The sequence below is a fragment of the Somniosus microcephalus genome, chromosome 29 (genome assembly GCF_052327205.1).
Source record: "Somniosus microcephalus isolate GS21.2 chromosome 29, FLI_Smic_1.0, whole genome shotgun sequence".
Classification (NCBI taxonomy): Eukaryota; Metazoa; Chordata; class Chondrichthyes; order Squaliformes; family Somniosidae; genus Somniosus; species Somniosus microcephalus.
Window position 1 is genome coordinate 8,548,179 of NC_141015.1, and position 26,210 is coordinate 8,574,388.

The 26,210-nt window shown below is 51.3% G+C and overlaps 1 protein-coding gene across 2 annotated transcripts in view; it reads right to left on the minus strand.

Moving 5' to 3' along the window:
* The window catches only part of LOC147098455 (nuclear factor NF-kappa-B p100 subunit-like), a 76,533-nt gene that overhangs the window by 23,713 nt on the left and 26,610 nt on the right, over positions 1-26,210 (minus strand). For both annotated transcript variants that reach the window (XM_085970138.1, XM_085970137.1), the window contains 9 exons: positions 25,840-25,998; positions 18,495-18,599; positions 11,391-11,476; positions 9,649-9,787; positions 8,046-8,162; positions 7,419-7,643; positions 3,543-3,684; positions 2,755-2,869; positions 295-505 (listed from right to left, as the gene is read on the minus strand). In XM_085970138.1, the coding sequence (XP_085826264.1) occupies positions 295-505; positions 2,755-2,869; positions 3,543-3,684; positions 7,419-7,643; positions 8,046-8,162; positions 9,649-9,787; positions 11,391-11,476; positions 18,495-18,599; positions 25,840-25,998 (1,299 nt within the window). The remainder of the gene's footprint in view (positions 1-294; positions 506-2,754; positions 2,870-3,542; positions 3,685-7,418; positions 7,644-8,045; positions 8,163-9,648; positions 9,788-11,390; positions 11,477-18,494; positions 18,600-25,839; positions 25,999-26,210) is intronic.

Here is a 26,210-nt window from a genome sequence, read left to right on the forward strand (position 1 = left end):
TCCACGGGCGTGCTTGCACCTTGGTTCTCACTCAGTCACTGCCACCTGATGCTGTCAGTGGTCACACACAGGATCCTAGATAAGGGTCAGGAGCAAGAGTCTGGGCCTATTTTTCCTTTCTGCATTGCAAGGGAACTATACAAATCGCAGTGACCCCCACCATCTCAGCTGAGGTCAGCTAATTCAGCAGAGACCAGGGGTCGAACCTGCGACCTTCTGATCTCGGAGTTGGTAGCGGTTGGAGCCGGTGGATTTAGCCAGTGGGTATGCGAGTACCTCACATGCATTACCTACCATTGCAGTCTGGCAACTTGATCAGCTTGCTCAGGGCATGCGGTTTGAGGTGTTGCAGCAATAACTGCACCATCTGCTCATCCTTTCTGTGGAGGGCAAGATGGAGGATGGAGTTTCCATGACGATCCAAAATGCTGGCATCAGCCCCAGCAGTGAGCAGCAGCTCGACGATCCGGTGTTGCTGGGTGATTACTCCGAGGTGCAGAGGAGTCTGGGATACAGAAAAAACAATCACAAAACCTTTAGGCTCGAAACATTGTCACCAAACTGCTAACCCATGCTGTACCTGCCCTGAGAGTGTTTGATGGGACAGTGTAGAGGGAGCTTTACTCTGTATCTAACCCGTGCTGTACCTGCCCTGGGAGTGTTTGATGGGACAGTGTAGAGGGAGCTTTACTCTGTATCTAACCCGGGCTGTACCTGCCCCGGGAGTGTTTGATGGGACAGTGTAGAGGGAGCTTTACTCTGTATCTAACCCAGGCTGTACCTGCCCCGGGAGTGTTTGATGGGACAGTGTAGAGGGAGCTTTACTCTGTATCTAACCCGTGCTGTACCTGCCCTGGGAGTGTTTGATGGGACAGTGTAGAGGGAGCTTTGCTCTGTATCTAACCCGTGCTGTACCTGCCCTGGGAGTGTTTGATGGGACAGTGTAGAGGAAGCTTTACTCTGTATCTAATTCCGTGCTGTACCTGCCCTGGGAGTGTTTGATGGGACAGTGTAGAGGGAGGTTTGCTCTGTATCTAACCTGTGCTGTACCTGAACTGTGTACAGTGAATTTGCTGCAATAGTATTTTGCATTTGAATGAACACAAATACAGGAAACTTTCTGGTATCCGGCACTGACGGGACCGAGCTGGTGCCGGTCGATCAACACTGCCGGAGAAACCAGCGCTAATGTTAAAACATACGGAGCTTCTGAGCTCCATATCTAGCAACAAACCCTGTTGCTTAGCAACAGCTTCAAAACAGTCGGCGCAGCTTGCAAGCGTCTCTGTAGCTAAGCAACAGCTTCAGCTAGACGCTTGCAGAGCCAGGAATGGAGAAAAAAAGCAACGAAAAGTAAAAAAAAAGTTATCTGAACCAACTCCTGAATTTTGCCGGTGGATAGAGCATTCCGGAGATTTAACCTCCGTTTAAACGGAAGTTTCCTGTATAACAAATGACTTGAACTCGGGAATCGGAAGTAAAATTTCAAAATTTACAGGCGACACCAAATTGGGGGGTATAGTCAATACGGAGGTAGAATGTGACAAAATATAAGACATCAATAAACTTGTAGAATGGGCACATAATTGACAAATGAACTTCAATATAATGAAGTGTGAGGTGGTACATTTTGGTTGGAAGAATGAGGAGGTCACATGCTGGATAATAAGTCTAAACGGGGTGGAGGAGCAGAGGGATCTGGGGGTACAGACACACAAATCACTAAAAGTAGTGACACAAGTTCACAAGGCTATTTAAAAAAACAAACCAAGCACTGGGGATCATTTCTAGAGGGATAGAATTGAAAAGCAGAGAAGTCAAGTTGAACTTGTCTAGAACCTTGGTTAGACCACACTTGGAGTTCTGTGAACAGTTCTGGTCTCCCTATTATAAAAAGGACATAGAGACACCAGGACTGCGAGGTTCTACCTACAGTGTATTAGGAAAGATTGAACAGGCTGGGGCTCTTTTCTCTAGAAATAGGGCTGAGGGGTGACTTGATAGAAGTCTCTAAGAATCTGAAAGGTTTTGATAGTGTAGACGTAGAGAAAATGTTCCCACTTGAGGGCGAGACCAGAACTAGGGGCCATCAATACAAGTCACTAATAAATCCAATAGGGAATTCAGGAGAAATTTCTTTACCCAGAGAGTGGTGAGATTGTGGAACTCGCTGCCACAGGGAGTGGTTGAGGTGAATAGTATAGATGCATTTAAGGGGAAGCTAGACAAGTACACGAGGGGGAAGGGAATAGAAAGATATGGTGATAGAGTTGGATGAAGAGGGGTGGGAGGAGGCTCGTGTGGCATAGTGGTTAGCACTGTTGCCTCACAGCGCCAGGGACCCGGGTTCGAATCCGGCCTCGGGCGACTGTCTGTGTGGAGTTTGCACATTCTCCCCGTGTTTGCGTGGGTTTTCTCCGGGTGCTCCGGTTTCCTCCCACAGTCCAAAGATGTGCGGGTTAGGTTGATTGGCTATGATAAATTGACCCTTAGTGGTAGGGGGATTAAATACGTGGGGTTACGGGAATAGGGTGGGATATGTGTTGGTGTAGGGGTTACGGGGATCGGGTGGGATATGTGGCGGTGCAGGCTCGATGGGCCGAAATGGCCTCTATCTGCACTGTGGGGTTTCTGTGATAAACACCAGCATGGACCAGTTAGGCTGAATGGCCTGTTTCTGTGCTGTCGACTCGATGTAATGTAACAGCAAGAGCTGAAAGTAGGATACTGGAAGTCTGGTGTTCAGAGACTGACCTGGCGTAGGTCGTTGGGGGTGTTGATGATGTTCTGCCGTGGGATACTGACGATAACCTGCAGGAGTTGCTGAGCCACGAGGGGCTGTTGGTGGATGATGGCCAAATGCAATGATCTGTGGAGGGAAGAGGTCTCGTTAGAAGAGCAGCCCAATACTGTCTCAGGGTGTTTGATGATACTTTGTGCAACACACTGCCGGCTTGAGATGGCAATGCCACATTCCTCCCTGCCTGAATTGGGGGACAGGTTCCACGGGTACCTCCCTCTGTGGCCACCTGTCCTGTGTGGGCCTGGATGGGGAGTGTTGGCCTTTGAGGTCAAGTATTCCACCATCAAAGCTGAGTCTGGACACATTGGCGTCAGATATCCACTTCTCAGCCGCAGTTGGCGGCCAGCGGTTGGGAGGGGGAATCGTGGACAATCTCCCCTCCCAAAGCTGGGCGCTGGAGCCAATTGGACTGCCCCAATTACTGCCCTGCCTGACATCGGCAAACTCAACCCAGATCCGGGACGGTACCTGCTGCTATGTGAGATTTAGGGCTGCTGTAGGGGCAGGTACCCAGGCCACGAGTAAAACCAATCCTCTCCGAGGCTCTTCCTCCTCCGCCTGGCATCGGTTTCTCTTCCCCTTATTTTCAAAGTGCTTTTGGATGATTCTTTACATTAAATGCACTATTTTAATGCAACTTATTGGAATACATATACTATATATAAACCCGTCACCAAACCCATTGCCATGGATACATCACTGTAAACACACTACTGCTGTTCCATGAAGCAATACTTACGTGTCTCCATTTTCATCCTGAATAGCCGTCAGGTGTCTCTGGACAGCCAATAGCATGCGTACGTCCCCGGTGATGGCATAGTCCAGTAAAGCCCGGGCTGTGCGCTCAGTGATCTGCAGAGCTCTCAGACGAAGAAATTGCTCTGCAGAATGAGGAAAGAATTGGTGATCTATACATCAACACCTCACAGTATCGAGTCTGACTCGTGATCTACATAGAAACAGGACGAGAACATTCAATGAGATCGTGGCTGATCTGCGGCCTAACTCCATATACCCGCCTTTGCCCCATATCCCTAAATACCTTTGGTTAACAAAAATCTATCAATCTCATTTAAAATTTACAATTGTGTAGAAGTATTTCCCAACATCACTCCTGAAAGGTCTGGCTTTAATTTTTAGACTATGCCCCCTAGTCCTAGAATCCCCAACCAGCGGAAACAGTTTCTCTCTATCTATCCCATCAGTTCCCCTTAATATCTTGAAAACTTTGTTCAGATCACCCCTTAACCTTCTAAATTCTAAGGAATACAACCCTAGTTTGTGTAATCTCTCCTCGTAATTTAACCCTTGGAGTCCGGGTATCATTCCGGTAAACCTGCGCTGCACTCCCTCCAAGGCCAATATATCCTTCCTCAGGTGTGGGGCCCAGAACTGCTCCCAGTGCTCCAGGTGTGGTCTAACCAGGGCTTTGTGTAGCTGCAGCGTAACTTCTACCCCCTTGTATTCTAGTCCTAACATCTACCCCCTATTCTAGTTCTCTAGATATAAAGGCCAGCATTCCATTATCCTTTTTGATTATTTTCTGTACCTGTTCATGACATTTAAAAAAATCTATATACATGGACCCCTAAGTCTCTTTGGACCGCCAGTTTCTAGCTTTTCACCATTTAAAAAGTTCCCTGTTCTAGCCCATTTAGGTCCAAAGTGGATGACCTCACTGGGTCAAAATCCTGGAACTCCCTCCCTAACAGCACCGTGGGAGCACCTTCACCACACGGACTGCAGCGGTTCAAGGCGGCGGCTCACCACCACCTTCTCCAGGACAACTAGGGATGAGCAATAAATGCTGGCCTTGCCAGCGACGCCCACATCCCAGGAACGAATTAAAAAAAACATGTGGACATTCCCCTGTCCACTGGTTTAGTCACCTCTTTAAAAAATGCAATCAGGTTCATCAGGCATGACTTGCCCTTTACAAATCCATGCTGGCTCTCTCTGATCAGGTGTTCAGTCACTCGTTCCTTCATTATAGACTCTAGTAATTTCCTCAGAATAGATGTTAGGATAACTGGTTTATAATTCCCTGGTTTCCCTCTCTCACCTTTCTTAAATAGTGGAGTGACATGTGCCATTTTCCAATCTAAAGGAATGGTTCCTGAATGAAGAGAACTTTGGAAGATGATAGTTAGGGCACCCACTTCCTTTAAAACCCTGGGATGGAAACCATCTGGTCCTGGGGATTTGTCACTCTTCAGTGCTATTATTTTCTTCATCACTGTTATTTTGCTTACGTTAATATTGGTGAGTCCCCGTCCCAGATACAGATTGACACCTCATAGTATCGAGTCTGACTAGTGATCCATAGATTAACACCTCACAGTAATAAGCTTGACTAGTGATCTATTGATTAACACCTCACAGTATAGAGTCAGACACCAAATTAATTAACAGGTCACTCAAATAGAACACTGGTAAACAGCATGTTACAATGGGGGTGTCGCAATGACAATAGAATAAGCATGTTTAATGGGGACTCTTAGGGGCTAAATAAAAATGAGACGTGATGATGAGCACATTCTAATGTGAATAGAGATGTCTTGTAATAAGGATGTGTTGTAATGAGTGTAAAGGGAGGTGTGTAAGAAGGAGTGTAAAGGGAGGTGTGTAAGAAGGAGTGTAAAGGGAGGTGTGTAAGAAGGAGTGTAAAGGGAGGTGTGTAAGAAGGAGTGTAAAGGGAGGTGTGTAAGAAGGAGTGTAAAGGGAGGTGTGTAAGAAGGAGTGTAAAGGGAGGTGTGTAAGAAGGAGTGTAAAGGGAGGTGTGTAAGAAGGAGTGTAAAGGGAGGTGTGTAAGAAGGAGTGTAAAGGGAGGTGTGTAAGAAGGAGTGTAAAGGGAGGTGTGTAAGAAGGAGTGTAAAGGGAGGTGTGTAAGAAGGAGTGTAAAGGGAGGTGTGTAAGAAGGAGTGTAAAGGGAGGTGTGTAAGAAGGAGTGTAAAGGGAGGTGTGTAAGAAGGAGTGTAAAGGGAGGTGTGTAAGAAGGAGTGTAAAGGGAGGTGTGTAAGAAGGAGTGTAAAGGGAGGTGTGTAAGAAGGAGTGTAAAGGGAGGTGTGTAAGAAGGAGTGTAAAGGGAGGTGTGTAAGAAGGAGTGTAAAGGGAGGTGTGTAAGAAGGAGTGTAAAGGGAGGTGTGTAAGAAGGAGTGTAAAGGGAGGTGTGTAAGAAGGAGTGTAAAGGGAGGTGTGTAAGAAGGAGTGTGCGCAGTGGGGAGCCTGTGCAGTCGGTGAATATGTGCAATTTTCGGGATGTGGGAGTCGCTGGCAATGCCAGCATTTATTGCCCTTCCCTAGTTGCCTGCCAGAAGGTGGCGAGCTGCCTTGAACCACTGCAGTCTGAGTGAAGGTGCTCTCAGTGCGGTTAGGGGGAGACTTTCAGGACTTGACCCACTGACAATGAAGGAATGGCGAAATACTTCCAAGTCAAGGTAGTGTGTGACTTGGAGCCTCTGACCTGCTCTTGTCACCACAGTATTTATGTGGCTAGCCCAGTTCAGTTTCTGGTCAATGGTGACCCCCAGGATGTTGATGGTGGGGGATTCGGCGATGGTAATGCCATTGAATGGCAAGGGGCGGTGGTTAGCTGCTCGCTTGTTGGAGATAGTCGTTGCCTGGCACTTGTGGTGCGAATGTTACCTGCCACTAATCAGCCCAAGCCTCAATGTCGTCCAGGTCTTGTTGCATGCGGGCATGGACTGCTTCATTATCTGAGGAGTTGTGAATGGCACTGAACACTGTGCAGTCATCAGCGAACATCCCCATTTCTGACCTTATGTTGGAGGGCAGGTCATTGATGAAACAGCTGAAGGTGGTTGGGTCTAGGACACTGCCCTGAGGAACTCCTGCAGCCATGTCCTGGGGCTGTTGATTGACCTTCAATCACCACAACCATCTTCCTTTGTGCTAGGTATGACTCCAGCCAGTGGAGGTTTCCCCCCGATTCCCATTGACTTCAGTTTTACTAGGGCTCCTTGATGCCACACCCGGTCAAATGCTGCCTGGTTAAGGGCAGTCACTCGAGGTTCTATATAGATTCACCATTACTTCTCAACTTTTGTATTCTATACCTCTTGCCATAAAACCCAGGATTCCATGACCTTTTTTACAGCCTTATCCACTAGAGGTGCTGCTTTAATATGAACCTGAAGCCCTCAAGTCTCTCAGCTCTTCCACATCAATCAGCCTCCCCCCCTTCAATGTAGAATTATTAATTTTATTTCCCACTGCACCTCCTCACACTCACTGACATTGAGCATTTTGCCCATTCCATCATCTTACAATATCCCCCTCGCAGTTTCCTTTGGTTCCCAGAATTGTTTACTATGCCTCGGACTTTAGTATTGTTTGCAAATTTGGTCACCACTCCTGCTAATTGTCGACGTAAACGGTGAACAGAAGAGAACTCAGCGAGTCTGTTACCCACTTCCAACCACTCTGAGAAAAGCCCCTCAACTCCGACTCTCTCTCCTACTCAGTTTTGAATCCAATGCCTCCCTGTTAATTCCATGTCCCTTCTCCAGTCTCCCATGTGGTACTTTGTCAAAGGCTTTCTGATAGTCCATGTATACTACATCCGCTGCATTTCAACGTATACTGTATCACGTACCTGGCTGTGACAGGTTGATGTGCTGGTCAGTGGTGTGTTGGGCCTCCCCGGAGGAGCTGTCTGCGTCCTGGGCTCTGGGTTGGGATGTCGTGCTCTGTTGGGGGCTCTGCTCGGTGGTTAGATCCATACCCCCCTGTGATCCCCCCGTGTGTTGCATCCCCTGCTGATACGTACATTGCGTGCCTCCAAAACTGTTCACATAGCCCAAACAATTAAAGTTATAGCCTGGGGAGAGAGCAACAAAGACCCTGTGAGTCCAGCATTAGTCTCCCAGACACTGCCTTACCCCCCCACCCACCCCGGACAGTATCCACCGCCCCCCCTCCATCCCACTACCCTCCACCCCACCCCCTCTCCTCAACATCCCCCCACCCACTCCCCCCTCCACAACCCACCACACCCGCATCCGCCCCCCTCCACCCCATGCCCACCCCTCCACCTCCTCCCACCCCACCCGCCACCACAACCCCCACCCCACCTCCACAACCCTCCCACCCTACCCCACCCCCTCTGCTCCACAACCCTCCCACCCGGCCCCCCCTCCAACCCCACCCCACCCCACCCAGCCCCCCTCCACCACCCTCCCACCTCCTCCACTCCATCTAAAATCTAAAACCCAGGCCTCACCTCCTCCTCCTCTTCCTCCTCCGAAGCCTGCAGCCCCTCCTGATGGACCCCCTCCCCCAAAATGATCGGAGAAGTGAGGGAGTTTCTTCAGCCTCTTCCGATGGACTTCTTCCTTGTCTGTTGGAGGGAAAATGAGAGCAATGCAGAGAGTGACTTGGGACGGCTGTACATGAAACCAGTCAGTGTTTGCAAAAAGTAACCCCGCTGAACAGCTAACCAGTGCCGGCAGAAAAGACACGAGTGAGAAGACACAAAACAAAAGCAAATTCTATTTTAGGGAAATCACTACATCAGTACTGCAGCCCCAGGACGCTCTGACCCTCCCCCGGGACCCCCTCCAGCCTGGGGAATGAGCTAATCCCGGTCCTCCCGAGTAGTCAGGAGCGGACCCAGCATCGATCGAGGATTGGGATTAGGGCCTTGCGGTTTGTACTGTGTAAAGTGACGTGTTGACATCCGAGCTCTCGGGAGAACTTCCATTTCTGTGGCTCCTCTTACTCGTCAGAGCTTTAACGGGACGCTGAACTGCACGTGTGGGGGCGGCGGGGATCTGGTGCTGGCAGAGCGATGGGGCTGCACAGGACAGAGGGATAATATCCACATTCTTTTGTCCATTCTAGCCACAGTTACCTTGAATTTTTCAATACTGAGCTAATGCTCACTCGGGTTTCCCGCTCCCAGCCACCCCGGGATTCCTGCCCTTCACAGAGTGGGATTAGACTAGGTGGGATATTAAAGGGTGTGGGGAGTGAGGGGTTAGACTGGATGGGATATTAAAGGGTGTGGGGAGTGAGGGGGAGAGTGGGATTAGACTGGGTGGGATATTAAAGGGTACGGAGAGTGAGAGGGAGAGTGGGGGGGGAGACTGGGTGGGATATTAAAGGGTACGGGGAGTGAGCAGGAGAGTGGGATTAGACTGGGTGGCTCAAGTGGACAAAAACACCATCGATCAAATTGGCTGTTTATGTGCTGTAACATTCCATGTGGAATTTGGGATTGCCTTTATTAATCCATGATTTAGTGTCTGTGACACTGTGGGAGGTGCTGCTGGGTATTAGTAACAGGCAGATTGGCCACCAGAGAGGGGTCAATGCAGGACATTACAGGACTGGGCAGAGAGGCCACTATGGTCTCCACTAAAGGCCTAGTGTGTAAATGCCTCGAAGGCTCAAGTGTGATCCCGGTTGACATTGAGCGGTCTCTGTCAGCTCAGCACATTGATGCACGGACCTGGATTCTCACCTCCCCCCCCCCTCGCTGGCGGAAGCACATCTGCCATAGAATTTGCCGCAACCAACAAATTCACCGCCAAATTCACCAAAATGAAAGCTGGTAAAAACCAGATTGCATTTCCTGTTTGTGGGACCTTGCTGTGCGGCAACTGGCTGGGAGTTTGGCAACACTTCACAAAGTAATTCATTGGCTGTGAAGCGTTCCGAGACGTCCTGAGGTGATGATAAGCTGCTTTATAAATGCCACTTCTCTCTTTTTCTTTCAGTCGCTCAGGTTTCATCTGCTGAGCTCTCAAAGCAGCAATGGGACTTCAGTCGCCCAGTCACCGTCTAACTGGAGTTGCCGCTCCACACCAGGACTGCAACCTTACCTTCCACTCTGGGGCAATACGTGAATGCTTTGGCCTCACTCGTTTCCCCATCTTTCTTCCTCTTCAGTTGGACAAAGACGGTGATCGGTTTGGCAATATCGATGTTCCAGTATTGAGGGGTCCGGAAAACAATCGCAAACTGAGAAATAAACAAACCCACAAAGAAATGGCATTTACAGATGTTTTGAACAGCTGCCAAGCAACATCACTGCAATGGGCAACATCTGGTGACGGTGACACTGTAGGAGGATCACAGTCCTGATGATTTAGTTGCCGTGGCTCAGTGGGCAGCACTCGCTCGCTTCTTGAGTCAGAAGGTTGTGGGTTCAAGTCCCACTCCAGGGACTTGAGCACAAAATCCAGGCTGACACACCAGTGCAGTGCTGAGGGAGAGCTGCACTGGTCGGAGGTGCCGTCTTTGATATGAGATGTTAAACCAAGGCAAAACTGAGAAAGATCCCACGGCACTATTTGGAAGAGCAGGTGAGTTCTCCCCGGTGTCCTGGCCAATATTTATCCCTTAAACAACATCACTAAAAATGGATTATCTGGTCATTATCACATTGCTGTTTGTGGGAGCTTGCTGTGCGCAGATTGGCTGCCGCATTTCTACATTATAACACTGACTACACTTTAAAAGTACTTCATTGGCTGTGAAGCACTTTGGGACGTCCGTTGGTCGTGAAAGGTGCTATAGAAATGCGCTTCTTTCTTTTTTCCCTTGTTTTGATAGGTAGAGACACTGTCTGGTGTTATGGGAAAGGAAGTAAACCATTATAAATCATTGGTTAGGCCCCAGCTGGAGTATTGTGTCCAATTCTAGGCATCACACTTTAGGAAGGATGTCAAGGCCTTGGAGAGGGTGCAGAGGAGATTTACTAGAATGGTACCAGGGATGAGGGACTTCAGTTACGTGGAGAGACTGGAGAAACTGGGATTGTTCTCCTTAGAGCAGAGAAGGTGAAGGGAAGATTTAATAGAGGTGTTCAAAATTATATGAGGGTTTGGTAGAGTAAATGAGAAACTCTTTCCACTGGCAGGAGGGTCGGTAACCAGAGGACACAGATTTAAGGTGATTGGCAAAAGAACCAGAGGCGAGATGAGGAGAATGTTTTTACACAACGAGTTATGATGATCGGGAATGCGCTGCCTGAAAGGGCAGTGGAAGCAGATTCAATAATAACTTTCAAAAGGGAATTGGATATAAATCTGAGAGAGAGAAGTTTGCAGGGCTCTGGGCAGGGAGTGGGACTAATTGGAGAGCTCTTTCTAAGAGCCAGCATAGGCATGACGGGCCGAATGGCCTCTTTCTGTGCTGTATCATTCTATGATTCGATGATTTTTGCTGTTGAGAAGGAGAAAGAGATAGAGTGAGAAGTGGTGTAGGTAGTCAGACAGAAAGAGAGAGTGCAAGAGAGAGGGACAGCTCATACATAGAATGACGGTATTGTATTACCAAAGGGCTCACCTGGAGAGGGTTTCAACAAACTTTCTTCGCTCAGAGGGTTGTGAATCTTTGGAATTCTCTACCCCAGAGGGCTGTGGATGCTCAGTCGTTGAGTATATTCAAGACGGAGATCGACAGATTTTTGGATATTAAGGTAACAAAGGGATATGGGGATGGTGCAGGAAAGTGGAGTTGAGGTCGAAGATCAGCCGCGATCTTATTGAATGACAGAGCAGGCTCGAGAGGCCGAGTCCTGCTCCTATTTCTTATGTTCTTATGAACTGCAGGTATTTACCTGTCTGTGAACATCTGTGGGTCCAAAGTCTCCGTATGCCTCCCAGCCATTGTCATCGTCCTCGTAGAAACGCACTTGGATGTCATCTGAAAAACAAAGAGAAGGCCCATTCCTTTATCGGAGATTCTGATGGGCAACTCATGTACATCAGCAAGGGGGCAGTGGGACTCGGGGAGGTACGGGGGAGCAGCACTGCCCGCTGGGGAACTGACCAGATGGGACTCGGGGAGGTACGGGGAGCAGCACTGCCCGCTGGGGAACTGACCAGATGGGACTCGGGGAGGTACGGGGAGCAGCACTGCCCGCTGGGGAACTGACCAGATGGGACTCGGGGAGGTACGGGGAGCAGCACTGCCCACTGGGGAACTGACCAGATGGGACTCTGGGAGGTACAGGGAGCAGCACTGCCCGCTGGGGAACTGACCAGATGGGACTCGGAGGTACGGGGAGCAGCACTGCCCGCTGGGGAACTGACCAGATGGGACTCGGGGAGGTACGGGGAGCAGCACTGCCCACTGGGGAACTGACCAGATGGGACTCGGGGAGGTACGGGGAGCAGCGCTGCCCGCTGGGGAACTGACCAGATGGGACTCTGGGAGGTACGGGGAGCAGCACTGCCCACTGGGGAACTGACCAGATGGGACTCGGGGAGGTACGGGGAGCAGCGCTGCCCACTGGGGAACGGACCAGATGGGACTCTGGGAGGTACAGGGAGCAGCACTGCCCGCTGGGAAACTGACCAGATGGGACTCGGGGAGGTACGGGGAGCAGCGCTGCCCACTGGGGAACTGACCAGATGGGACTCGGGGAGGTACGGGGAGCAGCGCTGCCCACTGGGGAACTGACCAGATGGGACTCTGGGAGGTACGGGGGAGCAGCGCTGCCCACTGGGGAACTGACCAGATGGACTCGGGGAGGTACGGGGAGCAGCGCTGCTCACTGGGGAACTGACCAGATGGGACTCGGGGAGGTACGGGGAGCAGCACTGCTCACTGGGGAACTGACCAGATGGGACTCGGGGAGGTACGGGGGAGCAGCGCTGCCCACTGGGGAACTGACCAGATGGGACTCGGGGAGGTACGGGGAGCAGCGCTGCCCACTGGGGAACTGACCAGATGGTGCAATACTCAGCCCTGGTTCAACTTACTTCTCTTTTCTCAAAGCAGGGGAGTAACGATAGGCTGGTGAGTGTCAGTGCGTCAGGGCAGAGTAAGGGAGCACTTGGAAAAATAAGCTGGTTAGGGAGTCAGTATTTGTAAAAGACAGGCCATGTCTGGCTAACCTCGTCGCGCTCTTTGATAGAATCACTAAGACGGTGGATAGAGGAGGATGAAAGGATGGCACACACGTAGATTTTCAGAAGGCTTTTGATTGAGTTCCACACAGGAGATTGCAGCTAAAACTGAGGCACAGGGAACTGGAAACAGACTGCTCGAGGGGCAGGAGGTAGCGAGCTGGGGTAAGAGGGGCACTTCCAGATTGGCCAGCAGCAATGACTGGTTCCAGGAATTCTCCTCCCAGAAACAGCCTCAACCTTCCACTCTGGAGGTAAATGGGAGTTGAGGGGAAGTTTCTCCAAGCTCACAGATAATAACAAGCCTGGCGGTAGAGAGTGAACCATGAAGAAACAGGCAAACAATTGCAAATGGACCTCGAAGGTAGCTATTCCTGCCGGCTGCCTGCCTCACACACTGAGGTTTCTGGACTTAGAACCATAGAATCACAGCACAGGAGGAGGCCATTCGGCCCATCGTGCCTGTGCCGGCTCTTTGAAAGAGCTCTCCAATTAGTCCCACTCCCTGCTCTTTCCCCACAGCCCCGCAAATTTCTCCTTTTCAAGTATTTATCCAATTCCCTTTTGAAAGTTACTGTTGAATCTGCTCCCACCGCCCTTTCAGGCAGCGCGTTCCCGATCACAACAACTCGCTGCGTTAAAACATTTATCCTCCTCTCCCCTCTGGTTCTTTGGCCAATCACCTTCACTCTGTGTCCTCTGGTTACCGACCCTCCTGCCACTGGAAACAGTTTCTCCTTATTTACTCTGTCTAAACCCTTCATGATTTGGAACACCTCGATTAAATCGCCCCGTAACCGTCTCTGCTCCAAGTGGCTCGGTGCCACATGTTGTTTGATAATGCTCCTGTGTTGCGCCTTGGGATGTTTTAATCCATTAAAGGTGCTATGTAAATGTAAGTTGTTGTTGTTGCTCGAAGGGGAACAATCCCAGCTTCTCCAGTCTCCCAACATAACTGAAGTCCCTCATCCCTGGTGCGATTCCAGTAAATCTCCTCTGCACCCTCTCCAAGGCCGTCACATCCTTCCTAAAGTGCGGTGCCCAGAATTGGACCCAATACTCCAGCTGGGGCCGAACGAATGTTTTATACAGGTTCATCATAACTTCCTTGCTTGTGAACTCTATGCCACTGTTTACAAAGCCAAGAATCCCATCGGCTTTCTTTTTAAAAACAGCTTTCTCAACCTGTCCTGCCACCTTGAAAGGTTTGTGTACAGACCCCCCCAGCTCTCCCTGTTCTTGCACCCCCTTTAACATTGTGCCCCCTTGGTTATGTTGCCGCTCATCCTTCCTTCCAAAGTGAATCACTTCACACTTCCCTGCATTAAATTTCATCTGCCATGTGTCCTCCTGAAGTCTGTTACTATCCTCCTCACTGTTTACTACATTTCCGAGTTTCATGTAATCTGCAAACTTTGAAATTATCCCCAAGTGCAGATCATTAACATATCACTTGCTTTACCACCAGTGATGTTCTCTCACAGAATGTTCTTCACTCTGCACGCAATCTACATGAATCAGGGTACACCGAGCAGCCCCCAGGATCCAACCGTCCCCGGCCAGTGCCAAGCCCGCCCAATGGCTCTAAAGTTCCTGGGAGGGGATTGCCTGTCGGGAAGGAATCCCACTCCCTCTTCCTGCCAATCCATGGACGACGTGGAATTGGTTTCAGCGCTCACCGATCATCAGAGGAAGACGAACAACAAAGCCACGGAGCCGAGATGGCCGAGTCAGAGCAACTGTACCCACTGACTCCGGCACAGTGTCCTGGCACTGACCCACGGAACCACCGACTCCGGCACAGTGTCCTGGCACTGACCCACGGAACCACCGACTCCGGCACAGTGTCCTGGCACTGACCCACGGAACCACCGACTCCGGCACAGTGTCCTGGCACTGACCCACCGACTCCGGCACAGTGTCCTGGCACTGACCCACCGACTCCGGCACAGTGTCCTGGCACTGACCCACGGAACCACCGACTCCGGCACAGTGTCCTGGCACTGACCCACGGAACCACCGACTCCGGCACAGTGTCCTGGCACTGACCCACGGAACCACCGACTCCGGCACAGTGTCCTGGCACTGACCCACGGAACCACCGACTCCGGCACAGTGTCCTGGCACTGACCCACGGAACCACCGACTCCGGCACAGTGTCCTGGCACTGACCCACGGAACCACCGACTCCGGCACAGTGTCCTGGCACTGACCCACGGAACCACCGACTCCGGCACAGTGTCCTGGCACTGACCCACGGAACCACCGACTCGGCACAGTGTCCTGGCACTGACCCACCGACTCCGGCACCGTGTCCTGGCACTGACCCACCGACTCCGGCACCGTGTCCTGGCACTGACCCACGGAACCACCGACTCCGGCACAGTGTCCAGGCACTGACCCACCGACTCTGGCACCGTGTCCTGGCACTGACCCACAGAACCACCGACTCTGGCACCGTGTCCTGGCACTGACCCACAGAACCACCAACTCTGGCACCATGTCCAGGCACTGACCCATGGAACCACTGACTCCGGCACAGTGTCCTGGCACTGACCCACGGAACCACCGACTCTGGCACAGTCCTACCGACTCCAGCACAGTGTCCTGGCACTGACCCACAGAACCACCGACTCGGCAGTGTCCTGGCACTGACCCATGGAACCACCGACTCCAGCACAGTGTCCTGGCACTGACCCACGGAACCACCGACTCGGCACAGTGCCCTGGCACTGACCCACGGAACCACCGACTCGGCACAGTGTCCTGGCACTGACCCACGGAACCACCGACTCGGCACAGTGTCCTGGCACTGACCCACGGAACCACCGACTCGGCACAGTGTCCTGGCACTGACCCACGGAACCACCGACTCCAGCACAGTGTCCTGGCACTGACTCACGGAACCACCGACTCCGGCACAGTGTCCTGGCACTGACCCACAGAACCACCGACTCGGCACAGTGTCCTGGCACTGACCCACGGAACCACCGACTCGGCACAGTGTCCTGGCACTGACTCACGGAACCACCGACTCCGGCACAGTGTCCTGGCACTGACCCACGGAACCACCGACTCCGGCACAGTGTCCTGGCACTGACCCACGGAACCACCGACTCCGGCACAGTGTCCTGGCACTGACTCACGGAACCACCGACTCCGGCACAGTGTCCTGGCACTGACCCACGGAACCACCGACTCGGCACAGTGCCCTGGCACTGACCCACGGAACCACCGACTCCAGCACAGTGTCCTGGCACTGACTCACGGAACCACCGACTCGGCACAGTGCCCTGGCACTGACCTACGGAACCACCGACTCCAGCACAGTGTCCTGGCACTGACCCACAGAACCACCGACTCTGGCACAGACCCACAGAACCACCGACTCTGGCACAGTGTCCTGGCACTGACCCATGGAACCACCGACTCTGGCACAGTGTCCTGGCACTGACCCACGGAACCACCGACTCTGGCACAGTGTCCTGGCACAGACCCACGGAACCACCGACTCGGCACAGTGTCCTGGCACTGACCCATGGAACCACCGACTCTGGCACAGTGTCCTGGCACTGACCCACGGAACCACCGACTCCGGCACAGTGTCCTGGCACTGACCCACGGAACCACCGACTCCAGCACAGTGTCCTGGCACTGACCCACGGAACCACCGACTCTGGCACAGTGTCCTGGCACTGACTCACGGAACCACCGACTCCAGCACAGTGTCCTGGCACTGACCCACAGAACCACCGACTCTGGCACAGTGTCCTGGCACTGACCCACGGAACCACCGACTCCAGCACAGTGTCCTGGCACTGACTCACGGAACCACCGACTCGGCACAGTGTCCTGGCACTGACCCACGGAACCACCGACTCCGGCACAGTGTCCTGGCACTGACCCACGGAACCACCGACTCCAGCACAGTGTCCTGGCACTGACTCACGGAACCACCAACTCGGCACAGTGTCCTGGCACTGACTCACGGAACCACCAACTCGGCACAGTGTCCTGGCACTGACCCACGGAACCACCGACTCTGGCACAGTGTCCTGGCACTGACCCACAGAACCACCGACTCTGGCACAGTGTCCTGGCACTGACCCACAGAACCACCGACTCTGGCACAGTGTCCTGGCACTGACCCATGGAACCACCGACTCTGGCACAGTGTCCTGGCACTGACCCACGGAACCACCGACTCCGGCACAGTGTCCTGGCACTGACCCACGGAACCACCGACTCGGCACAGTGTCCTGGCACTGACCCACCGACTCCGGCACAGTGCCCTGGCACTGACCCATGGAACCACCGACTCCAGCACAGTGTCCTGGCACTGACCCACCGACTCCAGCACAGTGTCCTGGCACTGACCCACCGACTCGGCACAGTGCCCTGGCACTGACTGTCAGAAGCCACCTTTGTCAGCTTGGCTCAGCAGGGGGTGGCGACTGTGCTGCTGGCTGCAAAGAGAACCCTTCAGCGCCTTCACCTTCGCCCATCTATCTAATCTATTTCTGGTCTCCTTACCTAAGGAAGGATACACTTGCCTTAGAGGGAGTGCAACGAAGGTTCACCAGACTGGTTCCTGGGATGGGGGGATTGTCCTATGAGGAGAGATTGAGTAGACTAGGCCTATATTCTCTGGAGTTTAGAAGAATGAGAGGTGATCTCATTGAAACATACAAAATTCTTACAGGGCTTGACAGGGTAGATGCAGGGAGGATGTTTCCCTTGGCTGGGGAGTCTAGAACCGGGGTCACAGTCTCAGGATAAGGGGTCGGCCATTTAGGACTGAGATGAGGAGAAATTTCTTCACTCAGAGGGTGGTGAATCTTTGGAATTCTCTGCCCCAGAGGGCTGTGGAGGCTCAGTCGTTGAGTATATTCAAGACAGATCGCTAGATTTTTGAATATTAAGGGAAGGTGGAGATGAGGTAGAAGATCAGCCATGATCTCATTGAATGGCGGCGCAGGCTCGAGGGGCCGAATGGCCGACTCCTGCTCCTATTTTTTATGGTCTTATGTTCTGAAATGCCGACACACACTCTGTTCAATCACTGATTCTGGCAACGCAAGCCACAGCCTCACAGCCCTCTGCTCGCGGTTCTAAATCTCTTAATTTAATCATATCTACGTCCCCTCACTAAAAGCAGAAGAGTAACAATGTTACAGCACAGGCTGCTAATGGAGCCCTCAAACGGTGGAGATACACGGAGTAAGTGATTGAGTGCGGGGAGAAAACATGAGAGAAGGATGGTACGAGCGCTGAGCGTAGGGGAGGCCTCCTGTTGAACCCTCCCAGAAGCCCACATTGTCTTCAGTACCAACCAGGGACGTGTGGCCTCTTTAAATGGAGTCCAGGGCTTGAAATCACATGGCCTCCGCTCCCCCATCAGAACGGTCGCCTTGAAATGTTGCAAGTTTCCAGAGCACATAAATCCCCATGCTGCAGTTAGTGTGCGTGTGAGTAAATGGCACACCTTGTACAGCTATACTGTGTTAGAAGGGTTTGCCGTTTGAAGGTCCTTTGAGAGGAGTTTCCATTGTACGTCGCAGCTTGCACGAGTGCCCTGTTACAAGATTGTTATGCATGGGAAGCATCAGAGGCAATGCTGCTTGGGACAGCCACACAGTCTAGGAAAGCCCGACACTGTCCCAGGACAATACGACAGAATCTTACAATTCTGTCTACACCAATCACTTGGAAATCAGACAAGGTTCCCTCCAGCTGCAGGAGCGTCTTTGTCCAAAATACTAAATGCGACCTGCCCCATGTCCCTTGCCCTTTGACCTGCACCAACTCACCTTTCTGAACCTTGTCACATAGGAGGTAAATCTCATCTCCACCCAGCACACAGCCAAATGTTTTGTCCATCCTGACAATCTTCAGATTGGAAGCATTCGGAGCCTCTGCCAAGATCAGAAAACATTAAATTATCAACAGCATTCCTAAAATTAAAAATCAGAATTGAGAACGAGCTGGAAAATGTTCTACTGATTTAAACAATTCGTAACAACCCGAAAACCCCCAATTCGTTACTGAGCCATGCAGAGCAGGAAGACCCCAGCTCGATCCCTGGCCTCCGCTGGTTACCTTCCTAGAAATGCCCGTCGGTTACTGTTTGTCAGACAGTGAGATCTGTCAGACTGAGAATAGCAGGCTGAAAATGTGTTTTAGGACTATGTGTAAATTCAAAAATAAATGGGGTAGAAACGTCATGGGGGAATTTCCTATTCGAGGGTCATTGTTGTTTTTAGTTGAATGGGCAGGAAACACCAGGGAAAGTCCACTGGGACAACCTGCCCTTACTCTACTCGCTATTAGTCACGAAATGTCCAGACATGTCATGGCCCATCACCCTCCACTGTCACGGACTCCACCCCAGGGAGGAGCTCACTACCAGTCAACCTGCAAGGCAACGGGCCTCCCCTCAGCCTTCTGCAGACTCCAAAGGCAACCTGCAACACAGAGATAATTCAGCCTCACAACGCCAACCAGTCGCATTCCCAAAGCACCTCATCCACTGGCTCCCACCAGATAAACCATTGTGCCCCAAATACCATTTCACAATTTGCCTCAATCCTCATCACCATCAACCCCATGTTGAACCCATATTTATTCAGCTGCTTTTTCCATGCAGTTCAATCACACCATTAGATGATTTACTCAGATCCTTCTTTCCATTTACACTACCTGTGCCTCTCATCAATTTAAATTGGATCCTATCCCCTTCTATTCGTCAGTGGAAACACCTAGGGGGAGAAATTGACTACAGCCCCATTTGGGGCGCCAGCCTCGCCAGGGCGCTAAAAGTAGCGCCCCGGAAGCATTCGCGGCCGCCCGCCAGAAATTCAGTGGTAGCGCCCCAAAGGGAAGCGCGGCACTACTGGAGGCACCCCGCATCCCTCTTGGGGCGCTGCGACTGAATATCGCGGCGCAACGTGCCGCAGCGCCACACGCTGCGGCACGTCACGCTGCAGTACTGCAGGCCTTCCTCCCCTTCTTAAAGGGGAGGGGCCTTGTTCAGCGCGATCTGGGGCCCAGCTGGGCCCCCGAGGATCGCGAGTGCAGGCTCTTGGAACGCAGCCGGCACTCCGCGGGGGGGCGGTGTTCAGGAGGCCGGAGATGGGAGCGCAGGCAGGTGCTGGCAGGCGGCCAACAACAAAAATGGCCGCCCGCACCTCCTTTAATTTGCGCCTCCCTGGCCGCAGGTAGGCCCCCCCTGAACCGGTCGGACATAGCGTCCGGCGGTAAATCAGGGGTCACTTCCAAATATCGTGGCCGGGGCATCAGCGGGGCGCTATGCGCACCGATGACGTCATCGGTAGTGGCGCAGCGCTAACGGCTAGCGCCACCACTAGCGTCCCACGGAATTTAGCGGGAGGCGTGGACAGTGCCGCGCCCGGGCGCCAGTTGGCTTGCGACCCACTTAGCGCCCTCTTAAGGCGCTAATGGGTGGTGCAACCTACTGAATTTCTCCCCCCTAAAGTCTCAGAAGTCAAACACACAAAGCAGGTTGCAGAAGGCAAGGCGCACAAGGCAAGGATCAATGTGTCTGTGGCAGGATCGTCTTGTTTCTGAACCTCCATCAACAGGAATGTCATCCTGAAGTCACTTTGACCTTAAAGATGCCCCAACTTACCTGGCTCCTCCCATGCAGATAATCACCAGCTAGTTGTTGGGTCACTGGCTAGTGTATGTTTGAGCCTTTGCTCGTTGAGCATGGGGTACGAGAAGCTCCTCATGTGTAGCACGACTCACAAGATGTGCGAGGGCATTGCCACCACCCTCCTGAGCACAGCAAACACACCCCACACCCTCTCCGCCAACTGGAGATGGGGAACGTCGGCCACCAGTCATGGTGAATACGGGCCCTTATGAACAAATGTTTGTTCTCCAGGCTCCAAGTAACATCCTTCAGCAGCTGTTGCCCAAGTGCCAGAGTTTTCTCAGCAGCCTTCAGATATCTGCCTTGAGCACGGAGGAAGGACCTGTACAGAATAGCTTGCTTTGTGCAGGCCATCTTCATGTTCTAGACATCGGAGTCTGGTCCACGTACCAGGATTACACAGACTGATCCGGGTCCTTTGGCAAAAAAGAAGTGCCCATGAGACCAGCTCCCCTCTAGGATACTCAATGGCAGGTTGGAACTCTCTCTCCCTGCAGACACTTCCCTAATAAATCCACCCCACAGCTTGGTTCCTGATCTCACACCTGGGCCAGAGGAAGCCCTTCCAAGCCAAGGAGTTCTGTACCATGAAGGAGAACAGTTTGGACAGACCCCTTATGCACCACAAGGTTGACCTCACTGTGACTTTGGAAAAAGAGAAGACAGACCAAAATGAACCTTCACCCCTTCTCGGCACAGTCCTGGGGGGCCGTGTCCAGACTGAAACTTGAATCCACCAGAGCCGAGGTACCGATCTGAACCAACAGTTGAAACCAATGTCCCCTGTATCCTTGAACCAATGCTGTTGAGATTCCCTCTTGAGACACGCTAGTTCAGAACACCACACGTGGGGTCACCCATTACCATATCCCCCAGTTAACCCATTCTTCAAGATAGTAGGTACAGTGATCCCAAGGAGATTCTACCAATCCCACAATATTATCCGTGAAAAGGAATTGTAACTGTCAGAAATTTCTGCAACAGGCATTCTGACTCCACCCTACACACTATTGGTAAAGACACTGAATTGGCTGGTGATGGTGGACAAACGTGCCTCACTCCTCTTTGGCTCACTGAATATCTCATCCACCCTTACATGGATCTTGGGCTGAATCCAAGATTTGCCCTGGTATATTAGAGAGGGTACACGTCTGTTATAGTCCCTTTAGTCAAGTCTTGTGCATCAGTGGCTGCAACAAATCTCTCAGCGACTGGTTCTGAGAACACAAGCCAGTGCTCTAGTAACAGCAATCCCAGGGAGATGGTGCATTTCAATTCATGATGGAAATTACAGCACAGGAGGTGGCCACTCGGCCTCGGTTGGTGTTAGCTGTTCAACAGAGCTGCCTCATTTAATCCCATTCCCGACTCCTTTTCAAATACGTATCCAGCTCCCTTTGAAATGATGTTATAGTTTCGGCTTCAATAGCCACATGAAGCAACAACTTACATAAGAAGATAATTGCATTTAAATAGTGTCTTTAACGTAGAAAAACATCCCAAAGTGCTTCTCAGAGGTGTGGGGAAGAAACAGGAACCAAGTTAAAGGAGAGATTAGAAGGGTCTTAAATGGAGGAGGTGAAACTGTTTAATGAGAGAATTGCAGAAAGTGGGACCCATGTGGCTGAAGGCATGGCCGCCAATGGTGGGGTGAAAGGGGCGGGGCAGTGGGGAGTGGGGGGGGGGGGGGCGCGCGGGAGGGATGATGGAGATGGACAGGCCAGAGTCAGAGCAATAATGAGAAGTTGGAGGAAGTTCTGGCTTATTGAAGACTGGATGTCGGACAAACAAGGTAGAGCTGGGTAAAACATTCCATGTTCTAATGACCATCTCTATGCAATCACTTCCTCTAACTTCTACAGGATTCAATTCACAGCTCGCTCCATCCCATAAGCAAAGACTATTCTGCTGGAATGCAGTAGGCAGCACCACTCAAAGTCTGACCAGTGCCGCAACTCAGCCTGGCAGAGAACAGCTTTAAGCCTACAGTCTATACGTACAACAGTAACAACCAAGTCTATGTTTAGTAATACAATCAGTTAGTACTATACTTGTAACAATGATGCTCTTGCCCAACACTAATACATCAAGTGCATCATATCAAACACTCAGGGTCCTATAACCCAGTGACACAAGGACCTACATTTATAATCCAACAGTCTTTACAGTTCCAACTTAGTCATCCAACGAGGCCTATGCTTACCAACCGCAAACAGATACCCAGCAATGGGCACATTAACCAGGTGCCATACCAGACGGAGCTCGGTTTGAATTTTATTTCAAGTCTAGGTTTTTCCCACTGACTAATAGTGTCTGATAGATTCTGGTACTGAGTGCACCGAGTTTAGCTAGAAGCCCATGGATGGCAGTGGGATTTCTCAGTGACTCAATATCAAACTCTTAGAGAGGGGAATTGAAAATTGAACATTTTTCAGAAGGTCTAGTGGAAGATTTCACATTTTCTTGTCCTGCCCCCACAAACAGCAATTCTCGTTCCACGTCACCTCGACTGACCTCCTCGCGATGTGAAGCTTTGGTGCATCGCTTGACCCCAAGCGCAGCTTTCCATCCCGTCCAACCCTTTACCAAAACTGCTACCTTTCACTGCTGAAACGTCACCAGTCTCTCCCCTATCTCTCCTGCCAAATCCTTTATCCACACCTTTATTATCTCAAGTATTGATTTCTCCAACACTTTCCTTACTACTACCCCCTAATCTGAACACTTAAACTATGACTTGTCCAAAATGTTTCACCCCAGGTCTTTACCCACACACCTGTTCTCACTGGACTCCACTGGGTCACTGCAGCCCAGCACATTTACTTTCAAATCCTGATCTTTGCCTTCAAATCCCTCCATGGCCTTGCCCGACTGAGGTCAGTATTCTCTTCCAGGTGTATGTCCCTGCATGCACCCTCCGCACTGGCCAGCTGCCCATTCCCTCCATTCCAACACTGACCGAGGTTCTTGTTTCTCACGGTGCCCCTCCACAAACCTCCCCCCCTACCTCCTTCCTCCTCTCACCCTTCAAAAACCTTCTCTTCAACAGGTGCCGTCACCCCCAGCCCCTCTTTCTCCTCATTTCCTCCTGCTCAGTGTCTACTCCTCCTGCTCAGTGTCTACTCTGCCCAGTGAAGTGCTCGGTGAGGTCTCTCTGCACAGGTGCTATTGAAATAAAAGTAGCTGTTATTATAACTGAGTATTTAACAAGTGTTGATATTCAACTTCTTTTAAAAAATCAGTCACATACTTAGTTCTACTTTTCACTTGGCCTACCCAGAACCCGTTTAGATAAGTAGTTCTCTTCATGACTCAGAGCGTAAATACGCTACGGCCTTACAGGCCAACCGGGCTCAGCTTTGCTGGCCAGCAGTTGGAATCCTACACCCGGCCTCCGTTGGCTCTGGACTACAGAGGAAGGAAAAGGGGACACTCAGCCGGGGTTCCTGGTCACCAGGAAATGCTCTGGTTGGAACTCCAGGACTGAATTAATGAGGTGATGACTTTAAATTAAATGAATATCTGTCTAGGAACATCAGTGAGGGTTACAGAGATTCATTGAGTGAGTGAGTGAGTGAGTGAGTGAGTGAGTGAGAGAGAGAGAGAGAGAGAGAGAGAGGGAGAGAGAGAGATGCTCTTAAGATTGTGAGAAACTGGAGCTGCTGGGTCCAAGAGAATCCCAGGTCAAGGAAGGTAACTGGTCCAGGGTGTGAAATGTAGCCGGGACGCTAGACGGTCACTCTGAAGAACTTTTGGAATGGGATCAGGGATAACTGAAGAGTTTACACAGGTTGGGTAGAGTCCATTTACACTTGATTGGATGAAATTTCATTTCATAAAACAGCAACAAATCACAACTGAACAGAGGTGGCATGTACCAACCAACGTGTAGCAAGGGGGGGAGGGGGGGGGGGGGGAAGGAAAACTGCCAATCACCCAGTCCAAAAACTGCCAATCAAGAATTGAGAGTTTGAAAGGGCTGTAAATAGCAAGGAGCAGGAGGTGAAAGTGTCCCTGACTCCATCAAACAGCAAGAGCCTACTCTCCTCAGGAACCTCAATTCACAGCCTTCTGAAGAACGATATTATGGAGGACACAGCAGGCCACCACAATTCACAAGGCTACACTGGGAGCAAGCTGGAGCGGTCTCGGCACAGACTCTTCCCTTCAGCCTCCGATTTCAAGTTGCGTGCAGATGTGAGCCTGGTTGTGGCGTTTCACCCCTTTACTGGTGGTCCTGCTCAAGGGCGTTAGCAGTCACAGTAATAATGAAACTCCTCACCTTCAAGAAGCCAGTACCCTGCCCTTCACTCTGAAAGAACAAAGGGACACTGGACATGGCTACGGGGGGGTGGGGGAGTGTTTGGTCACGATGCTCCGGCCATCGTGGTGTGAGACAGGCTTGATGGACCAGCTGGTCTTTTCCTGCCCCTCAATGTCTGATGTTCATAGGATGAATGAATCATGACAGCTCCCAACATACCGGCCGCTGATGTGCCGAGCCCTGCACCTGAAGTCGATCACTAACTGGCCATTAAGGGAGGGGAATCCCTTCCAGTTCACATAATGGAGTGGGTTAACAGTGAGGGCTTGTGTGGCCACACGAATTCAATCTATAGCCCCAAGCACTCATGGAAACCCAGCAATCTGATAAACCCCAGCAATCTGATAAACATGAACGTCCTGTTTACTCATTTGTTTTTCTCTCGCATCAGAGTAATGAACTGGGTGGCCCAGGCAACTGGCATCGATGACTTGCCTTGTGCAAGATTGGGCAGCTTGCTGGCTGCCCTGGCAGATGTGGCCTGCTGCCCCTGGATTGATGCAGTGGTCAATTAAGTCCTATAATGACATTGAGCGATAGCGAACATGGTTCTGGTTCCTGAGGAACTTTCTAGATCTTTCTGTGGGTTGGTGCAAAGTTCTCCCTGGGCCCCTGGGGTGTAGCACACTCTCTCGTTGTGCATGAAGTGACTTTGGGATTTTAAACATTTTTTAAACATTAAAGGCGCTAAACAAATGCTCCTTGAGCTGTGAGATCTTACTGTTCCAGAGCAGGGTTATTCCATTCTGCCAGCGCATTTCACACTTCAGCTAGAGCCATCTTTTGTCTCTTTACCTGTCCTATTACCATCTCGTCTCACCTTGAATATCTCTTAATGTCTCCTCACCTCTCCCCGACCTCCCCTTTTGTTCTGTCATCCCCTCCCCCATTTCCCAGCCCCCAAACTGGCCTTTTAATGTTTCATTTCCTGCTTTTTTCTCAGTTCTGACGAAGGGTTTCGGCCTGAAACGTTAACTCTGTTTCTCTCTCCACGGATGTTGCCTGACCTGCTGAGTTTTTCCAGCGTTTTCTGTTGTTATTTCGGATTTCCAGCATCCGCAGTATATTGTGATCTTATTCCAGTTGAATGTGGGCGTGCTGCTGTAGCCCCCCCCCCATCACATGCACTCGTACTGCCCCACACACAGTTACTTACTGCTGTCGAAGATGGGGTTGGAGATGACGGATTCGAGTGGGAGTGTGTACGTGCCCTCACCGTCGGGGAGGTAGGCCGTGAACTGCAGCCTGACCACGCTCAAATCCATCTCCTTCGCTAACTGTTCAGAGTCTTGTTGAAACTGCTGGAGTTCTTGTGCTGTGAAGGGTTGGTTTAAAAAAAATAAATCAGTTGTTAATATATACAACTAAATCTATATAAAGCTTTCTGTATCACCCGCTGGGTGACCCTGCTCTCCCTCTGTCACGGGGACAGTGTGGGCCGGGGTCAGCACCTCCCAGCTCAAATGCACAGTCCAGCTCAGTCCTTGCATCGACAATACATTGAAATCAAGACTCATTCTCTCCCAT